The 24,622-nt window shown below is 41.2% G+C and overlaps 1 protein-coding gene across 1 annotated transcript; it reads right to left on the reverse strand.

The window, feature by feature from the left end:
• Positions 1–2,815: 2,815 nt before the first annotated feature.
• LOC118411550 (N6-adenosine-methyltransferase non-catalytic subunit-like) lies at positions 2,816–24,493 on the reverse strand. The gene is made up of 11 exons (XM_035813903.1): positions 24,272–24,493; positions 17,560–17,748; positions 16,124–16,180; positions 14,715–14,802; positions 13,986–14,076; positions 13,650–13,788; positions 12,393–12,485; positions 10,303–10,419; positions 9,690–9,781; positions 8,305–8,423; positions 2,816–5,014 (listed from the first exon to the last, which is right to left on the reverse strand). The coding sequence occupies exons 1-11, from the start codon at positions 24,335–24,337 to the stop codon at positions 4,719–4,721; spliced, it is 1,347 nt and encodes a 448-aa protein (XP_035669796.1). The 5' UTR covers positions 24,338–24,493; the 3' UTR covers positions 2,816–4,718.
• Between the last annotated feature and the right edge of the window lie 129 nt (positions 24,494–24,622).

The raw sequence follows: 24,622 nt of genomic DNA on the forward strand, positions 1-24,622 counted from the left end.
CGTCCGATTGTTTGTGGAATGTATAACTCGAGAAGCCTTGAATGGATCCTGATGATATTTGGTAGGTGGGTAGGGGTCAGAAAAACGAAGGTCAAGTTTGATAATGGGCCTCCTAGTGCCTTCTTACGGTACTGCAGGAAAACTTCAATTTTTGACATCTCGTGTTCTGAACATGCTGTGGTCGTGATTTTTGAGTGGTAGATAGCCTAAGTGATGACTTACATAATGTAATACTAATTATGCAAATCAACAGCTAATTTGCATAATTAATGAGGAAAGTTCATAAATCCACTGAATTCCATGATAGGACTTTCAAACTTGTCACATATGTAGCTGAGAAAGAGAATGCCCAATACATGTTGATTATGCAAATGACGATCTCATTTACATATTTAATATGAAAACATTAACATGTTGACGGATTATCATGATTGTTGGTATGTAGGTAGCCTAAGTGAAGACTTCCATAGTGGGATGCCTATTATGCAAATTAACAGCAAATTTACATAATTAATTAGGTAAGTTTACAAATCCACTGTATTCCATGATAGGACTTTCAAACTTGTCACATATGTAACTGAGAAAAAGAAGTTTATGTTTTTAGTAGCGTTGGGGGGAACACATGTTCATGCAGTCTATTGCTATTGGGGTAGGTACTCTTTGGTAATACATGAATAAGACCTTAAAGTCTTGAATAAAGGCATGATTATTTGGCGAAGAGATGTGTTCGTGGAGCTCTAGTTGTTCGTAATTAATTTGGTTAATGTCATTTTCTTGAAAATAATTAAGGCATGACCGTGGCACAAAGTCTAATCAATAACACGAGATATACGATCATATGAATATAACTCGTAATAAACCGTATCGGGTAATATGCATTTCTTCTCTCTAATATTGACTGGTTATCGTTGGCTTGTTCAGAAATGGTCCTCTTTTCCAACGGTTCCTTGATTGCGTTGCACATCGTTACATTCTCTAATAACCGTCTAATGTAGCATCGTTAGCGCAAGTCCGTTTTACAGATTTTTACAACTTTGATGCGGCCCAGAGACAATTTATGCCGTATATGTATGTCACATTTATCGTCGTTCTGGCTATATTTTGGTTACATTTTGAAAATAGACACCATGAAAATTATAGCAAGGTGTAAGGTAGTTTTGCCTGCACGTAAAGTTCCACGGCGTGCCTGCGTGCTCCCAAATTGGTCGGATTCCCTTCGAGTTCGTACTTATCACTTACGGATCCCAAAAGATTGCCCAAATTTTGGCATCTAGACAACACGCATTTGCACGTACGGCGGGTTGTGCCCTTAGCTTAAGAGAACGTTGCTATTACCCTGACTTATCCCGTGTTTACCGATAACACCCTTCCACGAGGTACTGTCGGTATCCACTCGAACATAGCATTGCCATTGGACAAGGACAATCAAGGCTACACCACAACATGTTTGTCCATTTTGGTACTTTCTCGTCATGTTGACCATCTCCGTAGGGAATTTGTTTTCGAAATCAGGCAAAAATTAAACTTCTTCTTATTAAAAAATGTACTGATGTCATCTATAAAATTTACTTGCTGTAGCATTACATACATCACAATTTCTGTTTTGCCGTGTTGATTGTTGTTGGTATATTGTAGCTAATATGTATTATTCATATATTTAGATCCTCCGATAAGGAAGAGATGTATGAGCGCGTCAGAGTTGGTGTGAACGCCGTGAGAAGCGCGAGCTCTCATGGTTTATCTGTCCTCACCACGGACTCTGTAAATTCTGTGACAGTAAACAGGGGTGCCTAAGCATTTGCACGAACCCTATGAGGTTCGTACGAACATTATGTGATACACACGAATCACTATGCGAAAACACACGGACCTTATGAATATCACACGAATCACTATGCGAAAACGTACGAACCTAATGTGATTTTGCGAATGACGTGATGTCACGTGATCCGGCGGCAGTTGGCTGGGTTCGCATAAGGTTTGTGCAAATCGCATAAGGTTCGTACGTTTTCTCATAGTGATTCGTGTGGTTTTCATAATGTTCGTGCGTTTTCGCATAGTGATTCTCATAGGATTCGTGCAAATGCTTAGGCACCCCTGGTAAAACTTGTTTGAAAACAACAACAGTATTTCTAACAGCTTTAATGCAAACTCGATGTGCTGTGTCAGAACAGAGCGAGGAACAACAGATTTCTTTGACATTGTCACAGACGTCAGGCAAGGATGCATCCTTTCCCCGTTCCTGTTAACTATCGACGAGGAGACTACAGAAGATGGCAGAGAAGGGGTAAGAAGGGGCGACGAGGAGAGACTGTCAGACCTTGACTTTGAAGTCTTTGTAAAGATTTTACTTGATTCGGACCATTATTTTTAATGTCCATTTGCACAAATGGCGAGTATCAAAAACCAAAAGAGTGAGAAGAGACATCGCTGCAGTTATTTCCCAAGCCAGAAAAAACATCATTGAAAAAGGGTACGAAGGTACAACAAGTAACCCCGAGTTGTAGAAAACAGCTCCATGAAATAAAGTGTATGATTCATGACGGCAATAACCGGTGTTGTGTGAAGTGGTGACCCTATTCCATAGACGAGGCCAGCCGAGGAAGTCCGTGACCCGCAGAAGACAAGGTTTCAGACTCGAGTTTGTGTGGACATCAGCAGATTGCTTCAGAGAATGAGTGGCCTTGGAGCGAGTTGATAACCTTATTTTCTGACTCTACTTGACGAGGGGCGCTAAAAGCAGGCAATCTTAACAAGATAACGTGCACTTAAGACGATGAGCCGAGGAGTGGAGTCAGGAATCACAGGATTTTCGCTCTAAAAGGATCCATGTTGGTGTTCATAACAACGAAATGTCAGACAGTTTCATAGATTTTGCTAATACTAGCTTCAAAAGGTATTTTAATGAAAAGCCTACGTGGTATTTGTGACTAAGGGTGCAAAAAAAGTCCATGTGCCATGGAAGCATTTAAATACTAAGTGCTTAGGCCACACCAATTTTACTTGTTGTTTCTCAGATTTCCCGACCTTATTTTTTCCGATTAAAAAAAAACAACTTTTCAAATTGATGGCCACACCTTGACAACGGGAAAATATGAAGCTGCTTGGCCCAGCAAAGCTACGAGTTTAGGGTAAATAATCCAGAAAAAAAACCTAAATTTGGACGCATTTTGATTCAAGCACATGTAGAAAATCTGAAAACAATTATCTGTTGTTATTTCTGTTGTGTAACTTAAGTAAGCCCCTCTATCTCTCCTACCCCCGACTTTTTGGCAATTTTTTTTTCGACCGACCGACCGACGGACCCAATTTTCTTCTGAAAAAAAAATCTGAGAAACAACAAATAAAATTGGTATGGCCTTAGCTACGGGTAAAATTACAAATGGCAAGTTTCTTTACTCCAGGGGAACACAACTGTAAGGAACGTTTACTTTAATATTTCTATTTCCTTCAGGCTCAGTTTTACATTTTTACATGGCTGCAGTGCTATTCTTACCAAAAAATTCAAGTCACCAGACATCATCAAACACACTGGGTATTCATACTTATATTATGGTCTGCCTGTGGACTGACTGAAGCATCATATGGTGACATCGCAGTCTGTCATACTATTCTAACAATGTACATATCTAATAAATGTCATTGATGCCACATTTCTATTCAAAGACGTGCATACTAACACCCATATTACAGGCTTGTATTGGGAGAGGGATATTCACAATATTAAGTGAATCTGATTGAAACCACATCAGTGTAATCCTGTTCTGATCATGACATTGCCCATATTCAGCCGATACACTAACTCATATCTAATCTGGATGGAAGGGAAAAGTTCTGAAAAGTGGCTAGTAGCAACATGACATGTTTATCTTTAGTAGGTCTCATCGTATGCCAGTGTGTTATAAAGCTGTACATTGATCACATTATGCCAACATAATACAAATTTAATGTAATGGTTCTTAAATTCAGTCAACAGTTTCTAAAAATAAGATGACAATCAAATCAGTACCATTTTCTCTAAGCCAACATGTTTCTCCTGAACTGACTTGATTTCACATTAATGTATTTCAGATTGTAGTATTAGTTATGCATTAAGATGGTGTGATTTTCCTGTTCTGAGTTGGATTTGAACAACAACAAAAATCTCACAAAAACCAACTAAGTGCAATCTATTTCAAGGCTAATTTCCATTGCAAATCAGATAGCTAGTTGAATCCACAACAGTACGTTGTTCATTTAAGCTAAGGGCACAACCTGCCATACGTGCGATTTGTCCGTACGTTTTTGAGGCCACCACCAAAACACATTTTTGAGAACGTTCAGGCGTACAGGGCAGGCGCATTGCTCATACTGGCACGTACAGGGGGGCAAACCCGCAGCCCGATGGCACACAAAGCTTTGCCTGCACGTAAAGTTCTACGGCATGTCTGTGTGCTCCAAAATCCGTCAGATTCTCTAGAGTTTGTACCGAGGCGGTACTTACCACTTACGGATCCCAAAAGACGTTTTGGCACGTAGACAGCACGTATTTGCACGTATGTGGGGTTGTGCCCTTAGATTAAGCTCAACCTACACTGGAAAAGCTTCAGAGGTTGTATGGTGACAGCAGGTACTGATAGAGACTTGCTATTTCATCATATATGGCCTTACAAGAACTACATGATTTCGATACAATTTTTGACCTGGAAAATATCTTCTTCTTACTCAGAACCAAAGACCTATCTGGGATTATAGCCACCTCTGTGCATGCCCCTTCCCCGTCCCCTCCCCCCAAACCCACCTCTCCCCCCAAATCCACCTCTTCCCCCTCCACCTCTGCTTGACCCTCCCCGGCCCCCTCCCCTTCCTCCTCTGCCCTCCCCTTTGATTTTGGGTGTGGGTGACTTGGGTCGGAGTGCTTCTATCTTCTCTGTACATCCTGTTAGGAAGTCGTTTGGTCCTTTGTTGAAGAAAGCCTTGTAGGTCTCCGCAGAGAAATTGGTGTTGGTGAGTGCTGGGCCAATACTCAGCCATCCTGCAAAGATTCAAAACTATTTCAGTATGGAAAGGACATCTATAGTATAAGGCATGTTAAACTTTAGAAAGGCAACATTTTTCAGCATTTAGAATATTTTCCCTTTAGCCTTTTGTCAAGCTACTTGCACGCAATGCTATACCATTAGGCTTGCCCTGTAGCATTGTGTCCAAGTGCATCTACTTGGTTTGACAGAGAAAGAAGAAAGATGACGAACATGCCAGCAAAAACAATATGTTGCCCCTAAAACATAGCTAGCAGTTTTGTTTCATTATAAAATGATGATTACTTGTCATACTGATATACAGAACAAATTATAATGTTGTGGATTTAAATTTCTTTTTTTCATCAAAACTGAGCTGACTGAACTTTGGCATGTTTTACAACCTTTATTCAATCTTAACTGCAATTGTGTCACCTTATTGTGACAGGGATATTCCCTGATGCAGTTTTAGACTTCAGCATGAGCTTAGCCTTTATAACACCAACATGACATAATGGTACTGAGTCAGCAAAAATACTGTAAATGCAGAAACTTTCGCGGTGGTTTAATGTTGGCGGTTTTCGCGGTGGCCGCTTCACTGCAAACTTAAAACAACCGCAAACATTTTGCCATGGCAGTAAGAGACTACAGTGCATGGTGCTACCGCAAACTTAAAACCTACGCGAAATGTCCTTTTTTCGCTACCGAGAAATTAAATCCCCGCGAACCTAAATGCATTTACAGTAACCAGCATCCCCCCTCCCAGCCCTGCCTTTGCGTTCATGTTACCACATCATCCTCTATTGGAAATCAATGACTCCATTTCCTGTCCTTCCTCACTGATCAGTCTACAAGATTGCCTCCCAAGGCTGCTTCCATCTCATGGGAATGTGACTGACATGCTGGTACCAAATGTGTGTTCCATGACCTCCTTATCTTTTTTTCATTCTCTGCAATAAACTCTGTTTGCATTGTATAGCAATTTATTTTATTGATATCATTTCTGCTAATTAGCCACCGACTACAATAGAATACATCTCTCCATGTTAATCATTATCAAAAGAACCTATCAGCCCAAAGCAATGGAAATTTATCAACATATGCTCATGTAATTGCCTTCCAAATATAACAATAAAAAGCCCACTGCAGTTCAAAACAAACCGCTAGAGGGCCCAGACTTATGCCACTTAGTCCCTGCCGCATGACCTATCCACTCCTGGAAAATCATGAACCTGGCAATTGCAGAAAATTTGACCTCCTACTTAGAAGCTCTGCTGCAGTACTGTTACTCTCCACTAGGAGGCCTATTATCAAACTTGACCTTCCTTGTTACAACTTCTAGATAGTATGCATCTACCAAATATCATGCAGAACCATCTGTGAGTTTTCAAAGTTAGGCCACACCGATTTTATTTGTTGCTTCTTGGATTCGGTGGTCCTGATTTTCCCAATTTAAATAAAAAATTTAAAAATTGGCAACACCTCCTGTCATCAAATATTCATTCCCTCACCTCTCCCAAATAAACTATGGCCCTCAAATTCCAGTACCTGTACGTGCCTATTTTGGACAGTAGGTTTATTTATTATTTTTTTTAAACCAAACACGCTGATACAGCGTACCAGCTAGATGCAACTTCTGGTTACATGTTTCATTGCGATTACCTGCAGCGCAACGAATGAATTATTTGTTCACATAAGAAATGTTGGACATGAAAACAACAAGTCACAAAAATCTAAAAAATAGACAGAAATTTGCGAGGTTAACAACGGCCCGAAACACAGCTGCAACTTGCATGCATCTTGACAGTAAAACTAGCACTGAAGTGTTCAGGGAAGCAACAAATTAAATTGGTGTGGCTAAAACAACAAATTTCCAGTACAGTCAAACCTGTATTAGCGGCCACCTTTGCATAGCAGCCACCTGGCCACACGATTTCCGGTCCCGTCGATACAGAAACACTGCCTATTGCAACCATACTGCAGCCTTATGTCATCCTGCACTGAGTTTGAAATTGTAGTTTGCGAGGATTTGGAGGGTTATTTTGGCAGTAGCATTAACATGCATTGGCATAATACCGGTAGTAAGACTTATACCGGTAGATTCAAAATACTGGAACTTAAAGAGATCTACACATGCAACAATAGTTATTTCTGAGGTATGCACACTTCAGACATCTAGGTGTCCAATACATCATTTACAAAGCATCGATAACAATGCATTCGAAGACAACAAGGCCAAAAGTTTTCAGTATCTTTTTCGGGGTAGGCAGCTCGTCGTGGGACGAACACACTGTCACATTCATTGCCAAATTTATAGATCATAATTACACATGCTCACGGCACAAGACGAACATGATTCAACAACAATCTTGAATTTCTGTTGGTGACCTACAACTCATGTAAAAGTGTGAAGAACCGTTGCATAATAGCCCGGATCTATGACTGAATGGGCAAAATTGAACGTACGCAGTCATTTTCCCGCCATTTTTATATCTACGCTAGCAGTGAAGTGTTACGTCATAGCGGTTGTGACGGACAGAAGTTAAATGAAAATTCTTGACAGTATACGTCCGTTTTCTCATGACATTTTGTATGCTCATGCAGGTTTATGTTTTATGCATTTACTGACAGAAAAGGAAGGAACATCAGAGGATGTATAAATGTACATAGCGGCAGTTAATTGTGCCGTGTTTCTTCCTACCGGTATTTTGTACCCCCTCCCAACCACGCGCCCGTTCGCCGTGTAATTCCGCGGCGTGTTACAATTACAATATTACGCTTTTATCAGGACAAGAGTGGCAGAAAAGTTACACAGAAGAAGTGGCAAGTTAACCTATAACAGCAACATGTAACTGGAGAAAATGATGCGTTGACAATGTGTCAAATCAGTATGGCTAGAGAAATCGTCGTAAACGTACCGGTATTATGATAATAGATGTTAAAGTGCAAGTCTTTGTTGGTGAATTTACCGATCGAGACAATGTTACTTGGTGAGAAAGATTAGTGGGAACTGAAATCATGTGTAGCTTGCTCATGGTCAATTGATCAACATTTTCTCTATAGTGGCCACCTGTCTATAGTGGCCACACTTCTCCAGTCCCTTGAGTGGCTGCTATAGACAGGTTTGACTGTATGTCTGACTGTTTTTGTTGACTTACATATCTATACCTGTACCTGCACTGAGCCCTAGTCCACACAGTGCTGTTGAAGGTGACCCATGTCAGATGATAGGAATTTATTGCCCACACTTTACCACTCTGAAATTGAGGTCACAGAGAAGAGGGACTGGAAAGGTTAATCTGCTGACCTGGTCTGATGGTGTCATCCCGCCCAAAGACGTGCAGTCGACGCCTCCCCAGACAGAAGTGCTCCATTATGGAGAAGATCTCATCTGGTTTCTCAATACTCCCGTGTTCTGGCTCCTCACTGCAGACAGGGAACAACAAAATCAAACATCTTGTACCTATTTGTTCATTATGGAGAAGATATCATCTGGGTTAGTGCAGGTAAAATTGGAGCTATGCAGGTATTTCTGGTGTCTATGTGCACCTAATCTGCACTGGTCCATGTACTGGGTTTTATACATAAATGTCCTATGATGTAGGTGTATATGGATTGTTTTGAGCTGCATTGACTGTTACTGCCTATAAAGTATAAAAGAAAAAATAGCAATGGTTCCTGAACAATTTTAGTATGATTCATACTTCCTAAATTCAGAGTAGTGCAGGTGAAATTTGTCCGGTGCAGGTTATCTTCAATATTACCCGGATGAGTGCATGTAGGCAGGAAAAAGTATTTCGAGCCCTGCTTTGTGTTCATTATTGTGAAGATCTTGCTGATTTCATCTACAAGTTTCCTGCTGTGTCCTAATGAAGTATCAGAGCATTAAAATATTCTGGGTAAGACAATTGGTACAATATTGACATTTACGTACATCACCATAATAGCACATTTGTATCATAACTTCATACTTTGGATGTTTTTAAGTCTTACAAAAAATGCACAAACAAGCTGCAAATGGATCCCTTTGCATAGATTAAGTAAATTTGCATTTGCATAGTTTAGGAAAAAATGCAAAAATTGAATTCTACCATATGAAAGGACTTCCACACATACATATAAATGTACTTTGGGATAAAAATAGATAATAAAAAGATTATGCTACTTAGAGCCTTATTTCATTGTGAAATACTTTCTTGTCAGTCCAAAACAAATCCTTCATAGCCAATACAACAAAACTCAGAATTGCTGCACACCATTTTGAAATTGAAAATGGTTGACACAATAATATCCCAGGAAGCCAGAGACTGTGTCCTACAAGGTGTAAAAGTAGAAAAAAAGAATACCATTTTTTGTGTCCAACTTACATAGAAGAAAGAACTAAATTAATGCAGTCTATGAAGTGTAAATCATTACCCAAGACAAGCAGAGAGCAATTTCATGTACTTATGCCGTGTCCCAACAATGCTTCTGTATACCTACTCAATACATATATGCCTCCATGCAAAAAAGGAACCTCGAGATAACGACTTAAGAGTTTGAACATAAGAATCTACTACATGTATATCTACATGTATGTTATAAGCAAGTTGTTTGATGAATCATTCTGTCTCTGTCATATTGTACACCGTGTTTCCCTGTACTATGAAAATAAGCCTCCTTGAACTTGAAACTAGAGTACCTGATACTTACTTGATGATCAGATCAATGTCTACATTAGCATGAATGAAGTCCCCATCTGTGCTACGGCGGACCGTCCCTTTTATACCCATCAAGCAATGCTCCTTTGAAAGAAAGGAAAGATGAAAAACAATACCAAACACATTAAACACTATCTCAATATCTACATTGAATTGTAACTAAACATTCTAATAACATAATGAAGGAGCTGCTAAACTTATCAATTATTTTACTGGCCTCAAAGCCAATATAACATTAAATAGCATTCTGAAGTGATGTACACGTACATGTAATGAAAATAACTTCATATCAACCTGTCGGTACAGGACAATTGTAGATAATTGTTTTCTTCTCAGCACTTTGTATGTCCCAAAAAGTTCAATCAACAACATGCAAATAAAAGCATAGACCTTTTCCCAGAAGGCAGGGCAGTTTGAATAGTTTAGGGTGCAGAAAACATCATTACCATGACAACATGGACCAGGCTGGACACAGAACGTATGTAACACACACACAATGTCATGATAACAATGTTGTTTGGACCAAGCCCATATATGATGCCCCATCTCCAAGCAAACAGTGGATTCTGTGAGTTCAAAGTCTAAGTGAAGAGCAGCATATGTACCTTAGTCCTCTGGAAGATACCCTTTGGTTCAAGGTTCTTCTTGACTCCCGGGTTGTTGATATTCGTCTTGATCCAGCAGATATCCTCACAGCGTCGGAACCCCCACTTACGTAAACACTGCAGGAAAAGGCAATGTCAACTGGCAAAATATACACAGACGTCACAAGACAGTTACAGATTAAGGCTTCAGGGTTGGCTAAATTGGCATTTTGACTTTCTATTGTTTTCTCATTAATGAATTAAGAAAGAATGAAACTGTAACAAATATTGATAGATCGGCATGAAAGAATTCTAAATCTGATTTTGGAGCCATATGGATGATGTCATAAGGTTTTATTGCCCCTAATGTTACTTTTTTCTATGAGAAAATATAGTGCCAATTGATATCTGCTAATGATCTGTAATTATTAGAAAATAATTTTTTTAATTAGATGAAAACAATCATTTTCTAATAACTACAGACCATTAGCAGATATTGATTGGAGCAAACAAGAGCTTGTAGCCTTCATCATTATGCAAATGAAAAACATGGTTTCATTGCTGTGGTATGTACCAAAGTGCTGTATTTTCTCATAGAAAAAGTAATATTAGGGGCAATAAAACCTGATGATGTTATCCATATGGCCCCCAAAATCAGATTTAGACTTCTTTCATGCCAATCTGTCAATATTCGTTATAGATCCATTCTTTCTTAATTCATTAATGAGAAAACAATGGAAAGTCAAAATGCCAATTTAGCCAACCCTGAAACCTTAATTCTTCAAAGGCACATTGTACATGTACATTGGGTATTTTAACTCTTTAGAATAAAGTGGAATCTAAAACTCAGATGTTCAGACCCAATCTTCTGCATTCACACCTACATCTACATGGCTATGCCTACAGTGCAGTAGCGCCCCCTACCTTCCTGCCCCAGTCCAGCCCATCCCCATTCACACCTACATCTACATGGCTATGCCTACAGTGCAGTAGCGCCCCCTACCTTCCTGCCCCAGTCCAGGCCATCCCCATTCACACCTACATCTACATGGCTATGCCTACAGTGCAGTAGCACCCCCTACATTCCTGCACCAGTCCAGCCCATCCCCATTCACACCTACATCTACATGGCTATGCCTACAGTGCAGTAGCACCCCCTACATTCCTGCACCAGTCCAGCCCATCCCCATTCACACCTACATCTACATGGCTATGCCTACAGTGCAGTAGCACCCCCTACATTCCTGCACCAGTCCAGCCCATCCCCATTCACACCTACATCTACATGGCTATGCCTACAGTGCAGTAGCACCCCCTACATTCCTGCCCCAGTCCAGGCCATCCCCATTCACACCTACATCTACATGGCTATGCCTACAGTGCAGTAGCACCCCCTACATTCCTGCACCAGTCCAGCCCATCCCCATTCACACCTACATCTACATGGCTATGCCTACAGTGCAGTAGCGCCCCCTACCTTCCTGCACCAGTCCAGCCCATCCCCATTCACACCTACATCTACATGGCTATGCCTACAGTGCAGTAGCACCCCCTACATTCCTGCACCAGTCCAGCCCATCCCCATTCACACCTACATCTACATGGCTATGCCTACAGTGCAGTAGCGCCCCCTACCTTCCTGCCCCAGTCCAGCCCATCCCCATTCACACCTACATCTACATGGCTATGCCTACAGTGCAGTAGCGCCCCCTACCTTCCTGCCCCAGTCCAGGCCATCCCCATTCACACCTACATCTACATGGCTATGCCTACAGTGCAGTAGCACCCCCTACATTCCTGCCCCAGTCCAGCCCATCCCCATTCACACCTACATCTACATGGCTATGCCTACAGTGCAGTGGTGCCCCCTACCTTTCTGCCCCAGTCCAGCCCATCCCCATTCACACCTACATCTACATGGCTATGTCTACAGTGCAGTAGTGCCCCCTACCTTCCTGCCCCAGTCCAGCCCATCCCCAATCACACCTACATCTAAAGTGGATATGCCTACAGTGCAGAAGTGCCCCCTACCTTCCTGCCCCAGTCCAGCCCATCCCCAATCACACCTACATCTAAAGTGGATATGCCTACAGTGCAGAAGTGCCCCCTACCTTCCTGCCCCAGTCCAGCCCATCCCCAGACCCACACCACAGGAAGATGAAGGATCGCTGGGCAGCAACCTCTTCAATTTCTAGCTTCATCACCTGTGAGATGGAGAAAATATCACAATCAGACATGCATCTTGGTAGTCAAAGAAGCTTATGCTTATAGTAATGTATAGGGCTTATTCGCGTGATGTCATCACCCTTGCCCTTCCTTCGTCAACGGCCATCTTAGGGTCCATCCCTGCACAGAAGTTTGTCGATGTCCAAAGGTCTTCCAAATGTCCGTGGGAAATGACGTCTATGACTATGCAAAGAACCTCCAACCTCACCTATTTTTACTACAAAAGTCGGATGGACATTACCCATCCAGGAGGGAAAGTTTGATCCAGTCTACGAACACGGTAACTGTGACAGTGAGACCTTGTGTCTTATTTGGTTCTGGGAAGGACTAAATTCTACAAAAAAAATCATCTCAAGGCGTACAAGTGTCACTAAGCTTACAACCACAAAGTATCTGGACAAACGCAAAGTGTAGGAGTGGATTTACCTGACAAAAAGTACATTGTGGTTAGGAAAGTTCAACAAAAAAAATACCTCAAAAGTTAAATGACCACGGGACCTGGCCCTCGGCCTGTGCTGTGTCTCATGCAAGTATTGTTATGCCACGGCTCTACGGCTGGTTGTTCACACATAGCTACCATCTTGTGCATCATAGAAATTTAGTACTAGAAAACATGCTCTTTGAAATCCACTGTACAAATCGTCACAAACTTTTCTATTTCAAATCATCACAGACATTTCTATATCTGATGCAATTCATGCAGCGGCACCCAAATGGAAAGTTAAAGTTTGCTTGCACAATGTAACGTCAATGTAATCCTCAGTGGAGTGCATTTATTTTTTGTTTTCCTGGATAATTTTGAAGTACAGACACAGAAGGGAGGGAGGGAGAAAAACGTGGTAAATCTGAATTTATCCAATTCAAAATATGTTCAAGATTGGTGGAGAAGGGGTGCGTAGTTTTTGCGTTTTATATTTTTCAGATTTGTCTTCTACATGCGCCCAATGGGGTGCGTATTTAATTGAGAAAATTCGGTAGGTGGTTTCCAACTGGCTGTTTGTAAAGCCTGGTTTTCCATTACTGTACTGTACATAGAGCTATCCCAAAACTCAAAACCACTGCGAAATCAAATCCTCATGAACTTGTTTTTGTGGAAGGACACCAGTCTAACATTGTTACATTCACAAATTGTGCCACATTACCTCTTCCCAAGCCCAGAACTTGCCACTGTACAAAGCTCCTTCTCTCTGATACTCCTCCAGTGGTGGTTCTATCAATATAACATCAAACTTGTAGTCCAGTTCACGCATGTCAAATGTCTCCAGGTCACACTGAAGAAACCTGAATAAGAAAACATAACAAACATGAGAAAATGTTACATCTCAACCTGGCACACACAAACACACACACACACACACACACATACATACACACACACATACACACACACACAAACACACATACAAACAAACACATACAAACATACACACAAACACTACCGGATACGTAATCTTCTTGGTGAAGGTAATAATACTTACATTGGTGGACATGCTGTTTTTGCAATGAGCTCGTCTTTTAGCTTGATGAGCTCTTTTAGCTTTGGGTACTCTTCAAACCTGTCTGCTAGTCCTGAAATCAAAAGCATTATACTTGTTAATGTACATACATTGTAGTACAAATCCTATCTAGCAATTTCCAAATTTTATTGTTTAAAGTATAATGCTATCTCTATGATTTATCAGAACACAGAACATGTAGCTGCAAGGTGTTTAGACCGACGCAGCAGAACACAATGGACATTTACTATTGACACCCTCCAGTTTAATTCTCAAGTTCCAGTTTTATTCAGGTTTATAAGACTTCCATAGATTATGCATAATTCTACGTAACTATTGGAACCTTATTCATAATTCTGCATAACCATGGAACATAATGCATAATCATTCATAATTATGCATACATATGTACACTTATGCCAATTTAGACTTATTCCCAGGGGGCCATTATTGGCTGCTTACATCATTGTGACAGTCTGGATGATTAGGAAGTCAACTTCGGTTATGAAACATGACAAGGGGGGTACAACTTAGCCACGTTCTCGCCGCAAAAGTGCCACCTACACTGGCTACTCCCGTTAGAAGCTCTGAGGAGGATGTCTGACAGGCAGCAGGTAATGATTAGTGGTTGTGTAAAAGAAAACTCTAATATCCTGTTTTAGTTTCTGCTAAAAAAAGATAACAGCAATGCAGACAAGGAAGAAGCCCTACCGACATCTCTGATGAAATTCTGTGGTCGCTGCCCTGTGTCCACAAAGTGCTGACAGTAGTCATTGTGAGGGTTGGCACTCTGAGTCCCCTAGAAACACCAGAAACCAGTACATGTACATCACAATACAGGAATGTCCATTTGGACCATACATGTTTGTGACTCACTTCTTACCTGAAGGACAATATTGTTGGATCTAGGATGTCCCTGATGTCCCTGACTTAATTGGTAGTAACCAAATAACATGGTAATGCCAAGGAAAAGATGTTGTATTTTATGCCACTCAATCTTAAAATTTTGCAGTTGGAACACCGCTTTTCCTCCACCCACTTTTGAACGTGCATAAGTTTTTCAATAGCGGGTTGGGAAGACTGGCGTAACAGGATATGCATGGTAAGTGTTGCAGCACATGCCATTTACAATCCTTTTCATGTGCTATGCCTAAATGTATGAAAACGACATGTTGCTTTTGTCTTCCACCAAGCTTCTCCATAACATCCTTTGTTAATGATATTTATGAATGTGTACTGTTTGATGTTGATGCTTGCATCTATCATAAGTAGCACATGTATCGTTTACTATCGTAATATAACATTAGCAGAATGCATATTTTCTTTGTTCTGTTCCAGTCACTAGATCTCATCAACCTTAGAGTCTGTGGGGGTAAAAAAAATGATAATGCATTTGTACTACCAGGGTTCTCCCCAGAATTTTATAGTATAGTGCAGGGGCTGGCAAAAATAACCCGCACCAACGAGCTGTGCTTTCCTGAAAATGGGTTCATTTTGCAATGACAGAGGGTGTAATATATTATGGTGATTCCTTTGTTGTGAAGTGGCAAAACGACTATTGTTTTGATCATTGCCCATTCATAAGTTTTTGCAGACAATGCTGACAGGAAAAGTGATGCCACTTGGCACAAAAATCTGTGAATTTTCATTAATTTTAGCAAAACTAGCCAAGAAAACAGGAAAGAAACACACTAAATTTCAAAAGTAGTATAGTGGGGCTGGGCTAGGAGTATAGTGGAGGGCCTCTGTTATTCCATCCTCTGGGGAGGACTCTGACTACATATAAACTATGAGTATAATTTGTAATGTTTAATCCTTGGACTGATACTGCATGTAACAATCTTCTGCGTAGTGGTAATCTTGGAGTGAAGAAAAGAAATTTCCATGTTTCTGTGTTAATGAAAATACATAATATGTATATGGTTCTTTGTGGTTGAAATGATTGTGTTTGTATTCTTTTTGTCAATGCGTGCGATGTCAAGTTCACTGACGCCCCCATCCTTACTATGTCTGCACCCAACATCCTTCAAAATTTCATCAGCAATCGCAACACCTTGAAGTGAAGAAGTATTCGAACATTTGTATCATGAACAGGGCTTAAGAAAGAAAGAAGGACTTACCTTTAAAAAGGTACTGGAGTCTTGGTAAACCTCTTCCACCAATTCAAAGTATTCATCCTGACAAATTAAACACAACAGTTTTAAATGACATTGTGCAATAGTCTAGTGCTAGACGGCAATAAACAATTTTCTTAATAGTACTTACGAGGTAACTCCAAACTCAACCAACAACACATTGAACGATATGATCTGTATCATCTGTACAAGGAACCAGTAAAAAGTCACTTCCTCGTACAAGAGAAGCCACACATCCCCACAATAAGTGCCCACATATAAAGGTTTACTGAGACCTGTGCTACAGCCAGAAATAAATAAACATGCTACAGCCAGAAAGAAATTAAAAGAGATTGGCAAGCTCCTCTCCAAAAATCCTAGGACCCATTCATTAGGGGACAATAGTTTAGGAGGAAGAAAATAAGTCTCAAGTCTCACTCTAACTCGTCTGACTTCAAAACAGTTCCGAGACTATCTCCATGAAATATTCTGGTTATGCAAATGACTTCCACATCTATCTACATAATCTATGCTTGGTTCTGTTACACCTTTATTGTCACACTCACAGGTCACAATGTTGACAGTCCAATTATCTACTGACTTACAAGAATAATGGCACTTTTGCATTGACTATGCAAATTAGACTCATTTGCATAATTGACATCTATTAAACTTTTAAAAAGTTCCACCTGCCACAAACAACATACTCGTATGTTACATGTATTTGAGTCGTATAATGGAAAACAAGTATAGATTTTCCTCATTAAATATACATATCAAGATTTAATTTCCATAATTTGCAATTCTTTATGAACATACTTGCATATATACCGGTGTAAAACCGGATGAATTATGATGATGATGATATTGAATAAAATATCCGTCATTCCTTATGTAGTATGAGAGTGTTGGAGTTAGCCAGGAGTTGGAGTTAACCAGGACTCAATGTTGGATCCCTACATGAGAGAGTGAAACACGAAGTGACAAAAACATGATGTACTAGTACATTAGGGGTGGGTACTGTACAAAATCGTTTTTTCGGAAAAAAACTTTGGAAAATGAACAGATTATGTGATCAGGCATTCACACGTTTGGGGGCTTACCGGTCAAGGAAAGTAACGAGAGCGAAGTAGAGCAGAGTCTATATATAGTCATTTCTACCCAGTTTTACAGGCCAGTTTTTCAATCGCACAGAGGTAGCATAATTTGTAGGATTTTAAAATGCCAGTGGGAGACAAATTCTTCACAAAACAGATTTCTTTGTAGCAAAATGGACCATTGTTTTGAGTATTGCCCATTCACAAGTTTTCACATTATGAATCAGGTCCAGGTTCAGGTCCGGACCTAGCTGAACCTGATCCTCTGGACCTGAACCGAACCTGGACCTGAATTTTCTGTACCGGTACCCAACCCTAATGTACATGTATAAAGGTGGCAAGTACCTCATCCCCATCACCCTGCCATTCTGCATCCTTCCGTTCTTCTTTATCCACACTTAACTCCGTGGCCCTGCGCTTGGCTTCAGGTGGCTCATCAGTGGCCCTGGCAGCTGGAGCAGCCTTGGCTTGTTCTTCCAGCTCCACCTTACTCTTCAGCACCTGTCCCAGGCTGTCTGCATCTGCTGCTCCCAGCTGACAAAAACATGACAGGTGTCACGAGGTGACATTGTGATCACCCTGGAGTGGGGACGTGTTACCCGGGTAATTGGGACCAGATGTAGAGGGGTCGGGGAAGTGACACGTACGCGTAGTAAAGGAAGGGATTGCACCTAGACTAGAGACAGCGACAGGGAAGGATGTGTCCACTTGAGCTCTGAAATAAAGTTAATCATCTCCGCAAACATCATGCCTCTGTCCTGATTCCCTGATTCACTACCTAGCCACCGTGACACAGGCTGTCTAGAACTGAAGGCTGTACATTTCTCCAATGTTCTCCAAATCACAGATGCACTCTTGGACACGTGGGAATTATGGGAAATGAGCTGGCGGAATTGGGCAGAGGCAGTAGGGGAAACTACAAAGAAGATCAAAAGATGACCACGCAATATCAGTTATTCAGATTCCTATGTCTAAATGTGTTGATAGGATTACTGCCCCTACGGTCGGTGAGGCTATGGGACCGGTGAGGTGATGTCTATTAAACTAGATTTCACGATACTCGATACGAGAAGTAGATTTGACTATATCTTTAGATCTGACAGCCCTCATAATGCTAAGATATGTAAATACAAAAAAAGACTGCTTTGTGACACTCATGTTTAGCCCCATCTGATTGTATGGAGGTTTTCTTATTAACGCTGGTTCACCTTTATCCGAGGGTAACCTTTATTCGTTGTTCGTAAAAAAAACGTACTAGTATTTAGGGATATGAAGTCCACGGATGGTGGTTTCAAGTCGGAACATTTTGAAAATATTGCAAACTTGAAACCACTGTCAGCAGACTTAATACTCCTAAATATGCTGCTTTTAAAGACAACGGGTCACCCCACGGGTAAAGGTGAACTAGAGTTATCCTATATTGTTTAGTTATTTTTTTGTATCCACTTTTTCGGAACATAGGGATTTCAGAACATATACAAAAGATTTGCAAATACATGTATGTATACAAAAGTAACGGTCTCCTCTGTCAGCACTGGAACACCAGTGCTGAAGTGGTCGTCAGCACTGGAAGTCCAGTGCTGAGACTACAATCAGCACTGGATTTCGGGATTTCAGAAAAACCGGTCCGGTCCGGACCGCGGAAAACACGGTCCAGTCTGGTTTGGGGGCGGAAAAAACGGTCCGACCTGTTCTGCGTGTAGTTACGCCCCCTGGCAGGAAATAACAGAATTGCAATTGGTATGGTGTGTTCCCGTATATCACAACATGGGGCGCATTAACGCTAATGAGGTCGATAATGAGCCGTGTGTCCTCACCGTAAGACCTGATTAGCGCCTTGATTTTACAACAGTATGGATAGTAAGAATGCCGGTATCCTTCCAGTGACAGTCGTAAATCAACACAAGGCCGGCTCCCGTCGGTGCAGTCTTTCAGGTTGCTAGCGGGGTGCGTTCTCATCCGTACAAAATTCTTCTCTTTTTTTGGTGCAAAAATGTAATCCCCAACACTAGTTTTATATTTATATACTCTGTAATGAGAAAACTGTAGGTTGGATTGATTGGATTGTGTTATCCATCAGAAGTTTTCTGCATTCAAAGTGGCGCACATTAGGTCGTTGACCCCGAAATACGCAGCGTGCGTGGATAGGTCGTTGACCCTGAAATACGCAGCGTGCGTGGATATATGTGTGCGACGTTTCTAGGAGGGGGCAGTAGTAAACTTTACACTTGCTCTTCTAAATAGCTTTAGACAAATAATAGGTCGACAATGATCAGAGTATGATCAGAGTGAGTTATTTTTGTTTAAAATTAAATGCTGATTAAGAATTATTCCCTAGTCAACCGTGGCCACGCTGTTTATTACGGTGTTAACGGTGTTATTTGGGGTCTGTTCGCTCTACCGATCTGAGATTGGATGGGACAAATATATTCTGACTTTCAGCAAGGGACAACGAACACATTTGTAAAATCATCACTTTTTACGGGATGGCCGCGGGTTTCATTTCACATACGGTATCGTGAAAATGGTATTCGTGATCAAAGAACTGAAGTCGGGGAAATCTTCAGACACTGGTGCAATTGCAATCGTCATTTTGATCATGAAAAATTCACCATACCGATCAAGAAAAGCCGGCTTGACAAACCATGTCATATTCTCTATATAAATGACAGATTTTACTGAGATTGATATTGATTGTTCTCGCACGCCGACGGGAAAGACGCCCGTGTAGTTTTCAGAGCCAAAAGCTGTCCTGGGTTACCCTATAAATATATTCGAACTTAACCAAGCCACAGCGCTAAATAGTCATCGTAATTTGTATGTTGGAAATAGATTTGACAGGAATTGACCAAAGGTGGGCTTTCAATGTTTCGGCAGCCCCTTGTCAGCCAGCTGAACGCGTGGGAAAAAGTTGAAACAAGTGTGACAGTCCGGGGGTGCCTGGCGTCTTACACGGAGTGCCGCGAGTCTGTGACTGTCGCAGACTCGTGCTGATTTCGTTACACACCGAGTGCGTAGAATTAAAAAATAATATTAAATAATACTATAGAGAACCGAAAATACAGTGGTTCGTTCTTTGGAGCTCTTGGCTTGATTCATTTCCAAAAGTAAACAACACTTGTATTTTAATTCAAATCCCATCTACAGACCGACAATGCCACAGCCTGGCTGTTACTATGGTTGTGCTTGTGATTGACAGTCGTGCGGTTTAAACTATAATGATATCCAAAACCTACTTATATTGCGCATATCGGTACCCTTTGATCTGGCCGACAGAACTCGACAAAGTGCCGAGCGATAGCTTTTCAGGATCGTGTAGAACTTCCTACATTACGTTAGAAATCGAAGACAATTTCTAACATTCCAATTACAAATGTCTCACTGAGTATAACCTTTTTTCTTTGCAAGTGGAAATATAAGGTTTGCTTAAGTCGGTTATTTCTTATATACAATGTGAAATTGTAAAACCATATTATGCCCGGTCATGACTTATATTTCTATAGATAAACTGATGCTCCTTTGTTAGGAATTGATTTATATCATAGCTACTTTGAGGCGGACTTTTCGGATATTTTTTTCTTCTTTGAAAGCCGAAATATACTTAATATACATTGTATAATACACTATACAATTCACAATATACATTGTATAATGTAACCATATGTCCAGTTATAACATGTATTTCTAGTTAAGCTGATGGTCCTTGTTTAATTAGTTATTGATATCACAACTACTTTACGAGACGACAACTATGTTTTCATCCGACGACTTTGCTTGAAATGATGCTGCTGGTCGTCGAGGGTGCCGAGGGGCCCAACAAGACCTACCTGTTCCTGACAGAGCTCTTGGGACGGAACATCGCTGACGGCCGCTCCTGGTCGTCGGATAGTAGACCGACGAAATCCATACAGGACATTCTTGAAACCTTATGTGTTTTTAATGTATTTGTTTATCGTATTTGTCTGTTCAATGTTGTGTTGGCGTAACTAACTTACCGTATCTGTCCAAACTTGTGAAGTCGTAACTACATGTAATGTATTAAGAAATACTATTATCAGGTAGGTACATTAGGTAGTCAGAATAAAGGGATTCGGGGTTCCATCCGTTGCACACTGCCGATCGTCGGGGGTGCAGCTCCGCCAACAAGACCTAGCCTCTACCAGGCTCCGCAGATCGGTGGTGTAATAATAATTACAGAAAACTGACAAATAGAGTCAATGGTACGCTAGGGGAGTCAGCCGGCAAGAGGAGTTGTTTTCCTCTCCGACGGCTTGGAATACAGTCAACCTTCCGCTTGTAAAAATATTGCTGTTAACAGTGGTGACGATCTACCCCCATTTTAAACCTCGTTTATTGATTCTATAATCTACAACTACACTGCAGTTGCGAACTTTTGAATTTCCAAAATTATCGGAGAGACATGTACACTACATCTGCATCTGCATCTGCATAGGATACCCCCAAATGACCCCGCGAGGGGCAAAAGTAGGGGGGGGAGCTGAGGCTCCCGGGTTAGGGCGGGCAGGCCGCCTGCCTGGCACGGAAGTGCTCAACGTTGGGAGCGCTTACAACCGTGCCAGGCAGGGCATTCCACTCGGGAATTGTGCGTGGGAAAAAAGAATGTTTGTAGATATCGGTGCGTGCAAATATGTGATATACATCACATCATAAAACGTTTAAAACCTGGAAGGTAAGTTCATACGAGAGCTTTCCATCATCATTATGCAGCTACCAGATCGACCATCATCTATTCCAAATGTGGAAATACGGCAGGTACGTCGCTAAATGTAAGAAGAAACTTCATGTCTTTGTCATCTAAGTCGCGGTGGCACCATATACCAGTATAAACCGCAACTGAATCTGTCTAACAATTTGTGCACGCCTGTTGAACTTTACGATGTGGGTTCACGATACATGCTATTCCGAAATATCTAAAATATATTCATCGGTACTAAATATGTCTATGAAATAAAGTAAACCAAAAAACAAAGTCAAACAATGTGGAAAAACAAGCCCCGTGCTGATAGTTGTATCAATATGCGCAGGCCCGCTCTTTGAAAAAATGCCGTCAAATCAATGCGATTAACCTCCCTAGTCAAACTCAAAGAAGCCGCGCCCCGCCCTCATGTGTCAATCAAATTGAGCGGCGCGGCGGGAGGGCCCGGGTCAGACCCATTTTTGCTACAATTCTACCGGTATCTGAACATCTACTAAACATATTCACCCGCACAAAACATCTATTGGTTTCTATTTCAATAACGTAGGTCCCATATTTCCGTTCAAAACCACAAAGGTTGACAACATTCCTCAATTTCTGAAACCCACACAAAACCAGTATACACGGCCGTGACGTCGTAATTACGGCGTGTACACGCCCCGACTGTATACCAAAGAGAAAAGTGTCTATAAACTCTATAGTACTAGTAACATCTTTAGTCATATCTGATAGAAGGCGAGTACGTAGTAGTTCTAAAATACATAGTTGCTCCACTCCAGATATATATTTGCTGTGCACAGATATTCCTATCAAAATTCAATGGTGGCTTTCCGATCGCGCGCTGGTGCATGTTTCTGATCTTGATCACGCCCGGCGGCAATATCAGAGTTGCCGGTGACTTGTGTTGTCCGGTATTAAATTTTCTGCGAACATGTACGCTTTATATTGAGGTTGCAACGGTTGCATTTATCTCAGTATATTGTTTGAATACACATATTTCCAAGAAAACATGGTGATGAGGATTGTTCTTTCGTGTTAGGAAAATAGCAAAACATCGGCTAGCGATTTTACTTTAAAAAAAAAACACAGTCTAGTTACGTTGCACACGTGGTAGAACCCCGCCCTTCTGGTCAGATGCTGTTAAATTTCTGCCGTAAATCAGGCTGTTTGATTAATAATTAATGGTGTTTCATGAATATTCCGTGTACACGTTATTCAAAGCATGAATATTCTTAATATTACCGACCGCTCTCTACGTGATACCGTCCCGTAAATACGGTCGTAATTTACTAATTACGATCGGATTTACGGCATGTACACGATTACGCTCATCGTTATCTACGGTGAAGTTTTGATACATGTACCCTGGTGGTGCGCCACGGGGCTCTTCATTTCACGCTGTGCTACTTACTACATTTGGACTTTGTCGTGACACTGAACGTTTCAGATGTGTAAAGAAAACTGGTACTAAAATGCAATAAAACTTCAGTAACGTTAGTTTTCAAAAGTGTCTGTTTTACTACACTCAAGGAGCTTATATCCGTTCAGCATAACAGTCATGTTAATCTTTCCACGAGTGCAATGTTAACCGTCAGTGACATTAGCATGCAGACCCCAAAACATCCAATCAGTGCGCTCCATGTTGTGATATACGGGAACACACCATATTAATTGCAATTCTGTTATTTCCTGCCAGGGGGGCGTAGCTACACGCAGAACAGGTCGGACCGGTTTTTCCACCCCCAAACCGGACTGGACGGTGTTTTCCGCGGTCCAGACCGGACCGGTTTTTCCGAACACCCCTGGATTTCCAGTGCTGAGGACGTTTCAGCTCTGGAAATCCATGCTTCCCGAAAGGGCTATATCTATCACATTCACACAATTCAATAAAATCACAAAGTCGTGCTGGCTTTTTTTTATTCTTTGATGAAATAAAGCTGTTGTTGTCAATGTCATGTGTAATGTCAATCTCTGCCAAACAAGGTATCAAGGGGCAAAGTGTATTGCAACTTCTTGCCTGTGGGCTAATTGTAGGTAACATAAGAGATTCAAACAGTGTAAAAACAATATCTCAAGTGTCTACTCTAGTCTAAAGCTAGTAAAAGCTCAGTGCCACGCAAAATTAGATAACACGCACAGATATATCTAAGTCTAAAGGAAAGTCTCAGACAGCCATACGGACGCATGCTACACGAATATTTTACGTTCAGCACTGGAACGTTCCAGTGATTTTAAACATAGGGATTTTCGGAAAATATATAAAAGATTTCAGAACATAGGGATTGACCCGCTCAACATGCATATGCATGGTGCTTTGCGACATATTTGCGGCATGTTTACCTGTTGGGCCAGCAGCTCCCGACGCTTCCTCTGGCGCTCTCGGATGTCCTTCAGCCTGTCTCCCATACTGCCTGTTTTCTCTTACACTAGTTCAGCAGCAATGGGTTTTTCTCAAGGATAATGACAGCTTGACGTCTCACTAGTGTTGCCTGCTGAGCCAGAGAAACATTTTCAGTCTAGGAGGCCGCCATATTGTCCCAAGGGCTAGGTCTCGGTTCGGAGTTTTTTTTGGCGACGCCTAAAGGGCGAGCCGAATAGTACTAGTATAGTAATAAATTAATAATGATATAGCAATAACTAGTATAGTGTGCGTCCGTTTGTCAAGAATTCCCAGAATTGGACAGGTATGTC

The sequence above is a fragment of the Branchiostoma floridae genome, chromosome 3, assembly GCF_000003815.2.
Source record: "Branchiostoma floridae strain S238N-H82 chromosome 3, Bfl_VNyyK, whole genome shotgun sequence".
NCBI lineage: Eukaryota > Metazoa > Chordata > Leptocardii > Amphioxiformes > Branchiostomatidae > Branchiostoma > Branchiostoma floridae.

What these genes read in the sequence shown, in the direction of transcription:
- LOC118411550 (XM_035813903.1), bottom strand. Translation starts at nt 24,337, where the DNA reads ATGGGAGACAGGCTGAAGGACATCCGAGAGCGCCAGAGGAAGCGTCGG. An exon ending in ACTCCAGTACCTTTTTAAAG is followed by an intron (nt 14,803 to 16,123) that starts GTAAGTCCTTCT and finishes TGGTGTTTCTAG; the next exon opens with GGGACTCAGAGTGCCAACCC. An exon ending in GTATCTTCCAGAGGACTAAG is followed by an intron (nt 9,782 to 10,302) that starts GTACATATGCTG and finishes TTTCTTTCAAAG; the next exon opens with GAGCATTGCTTGATGGGTAT.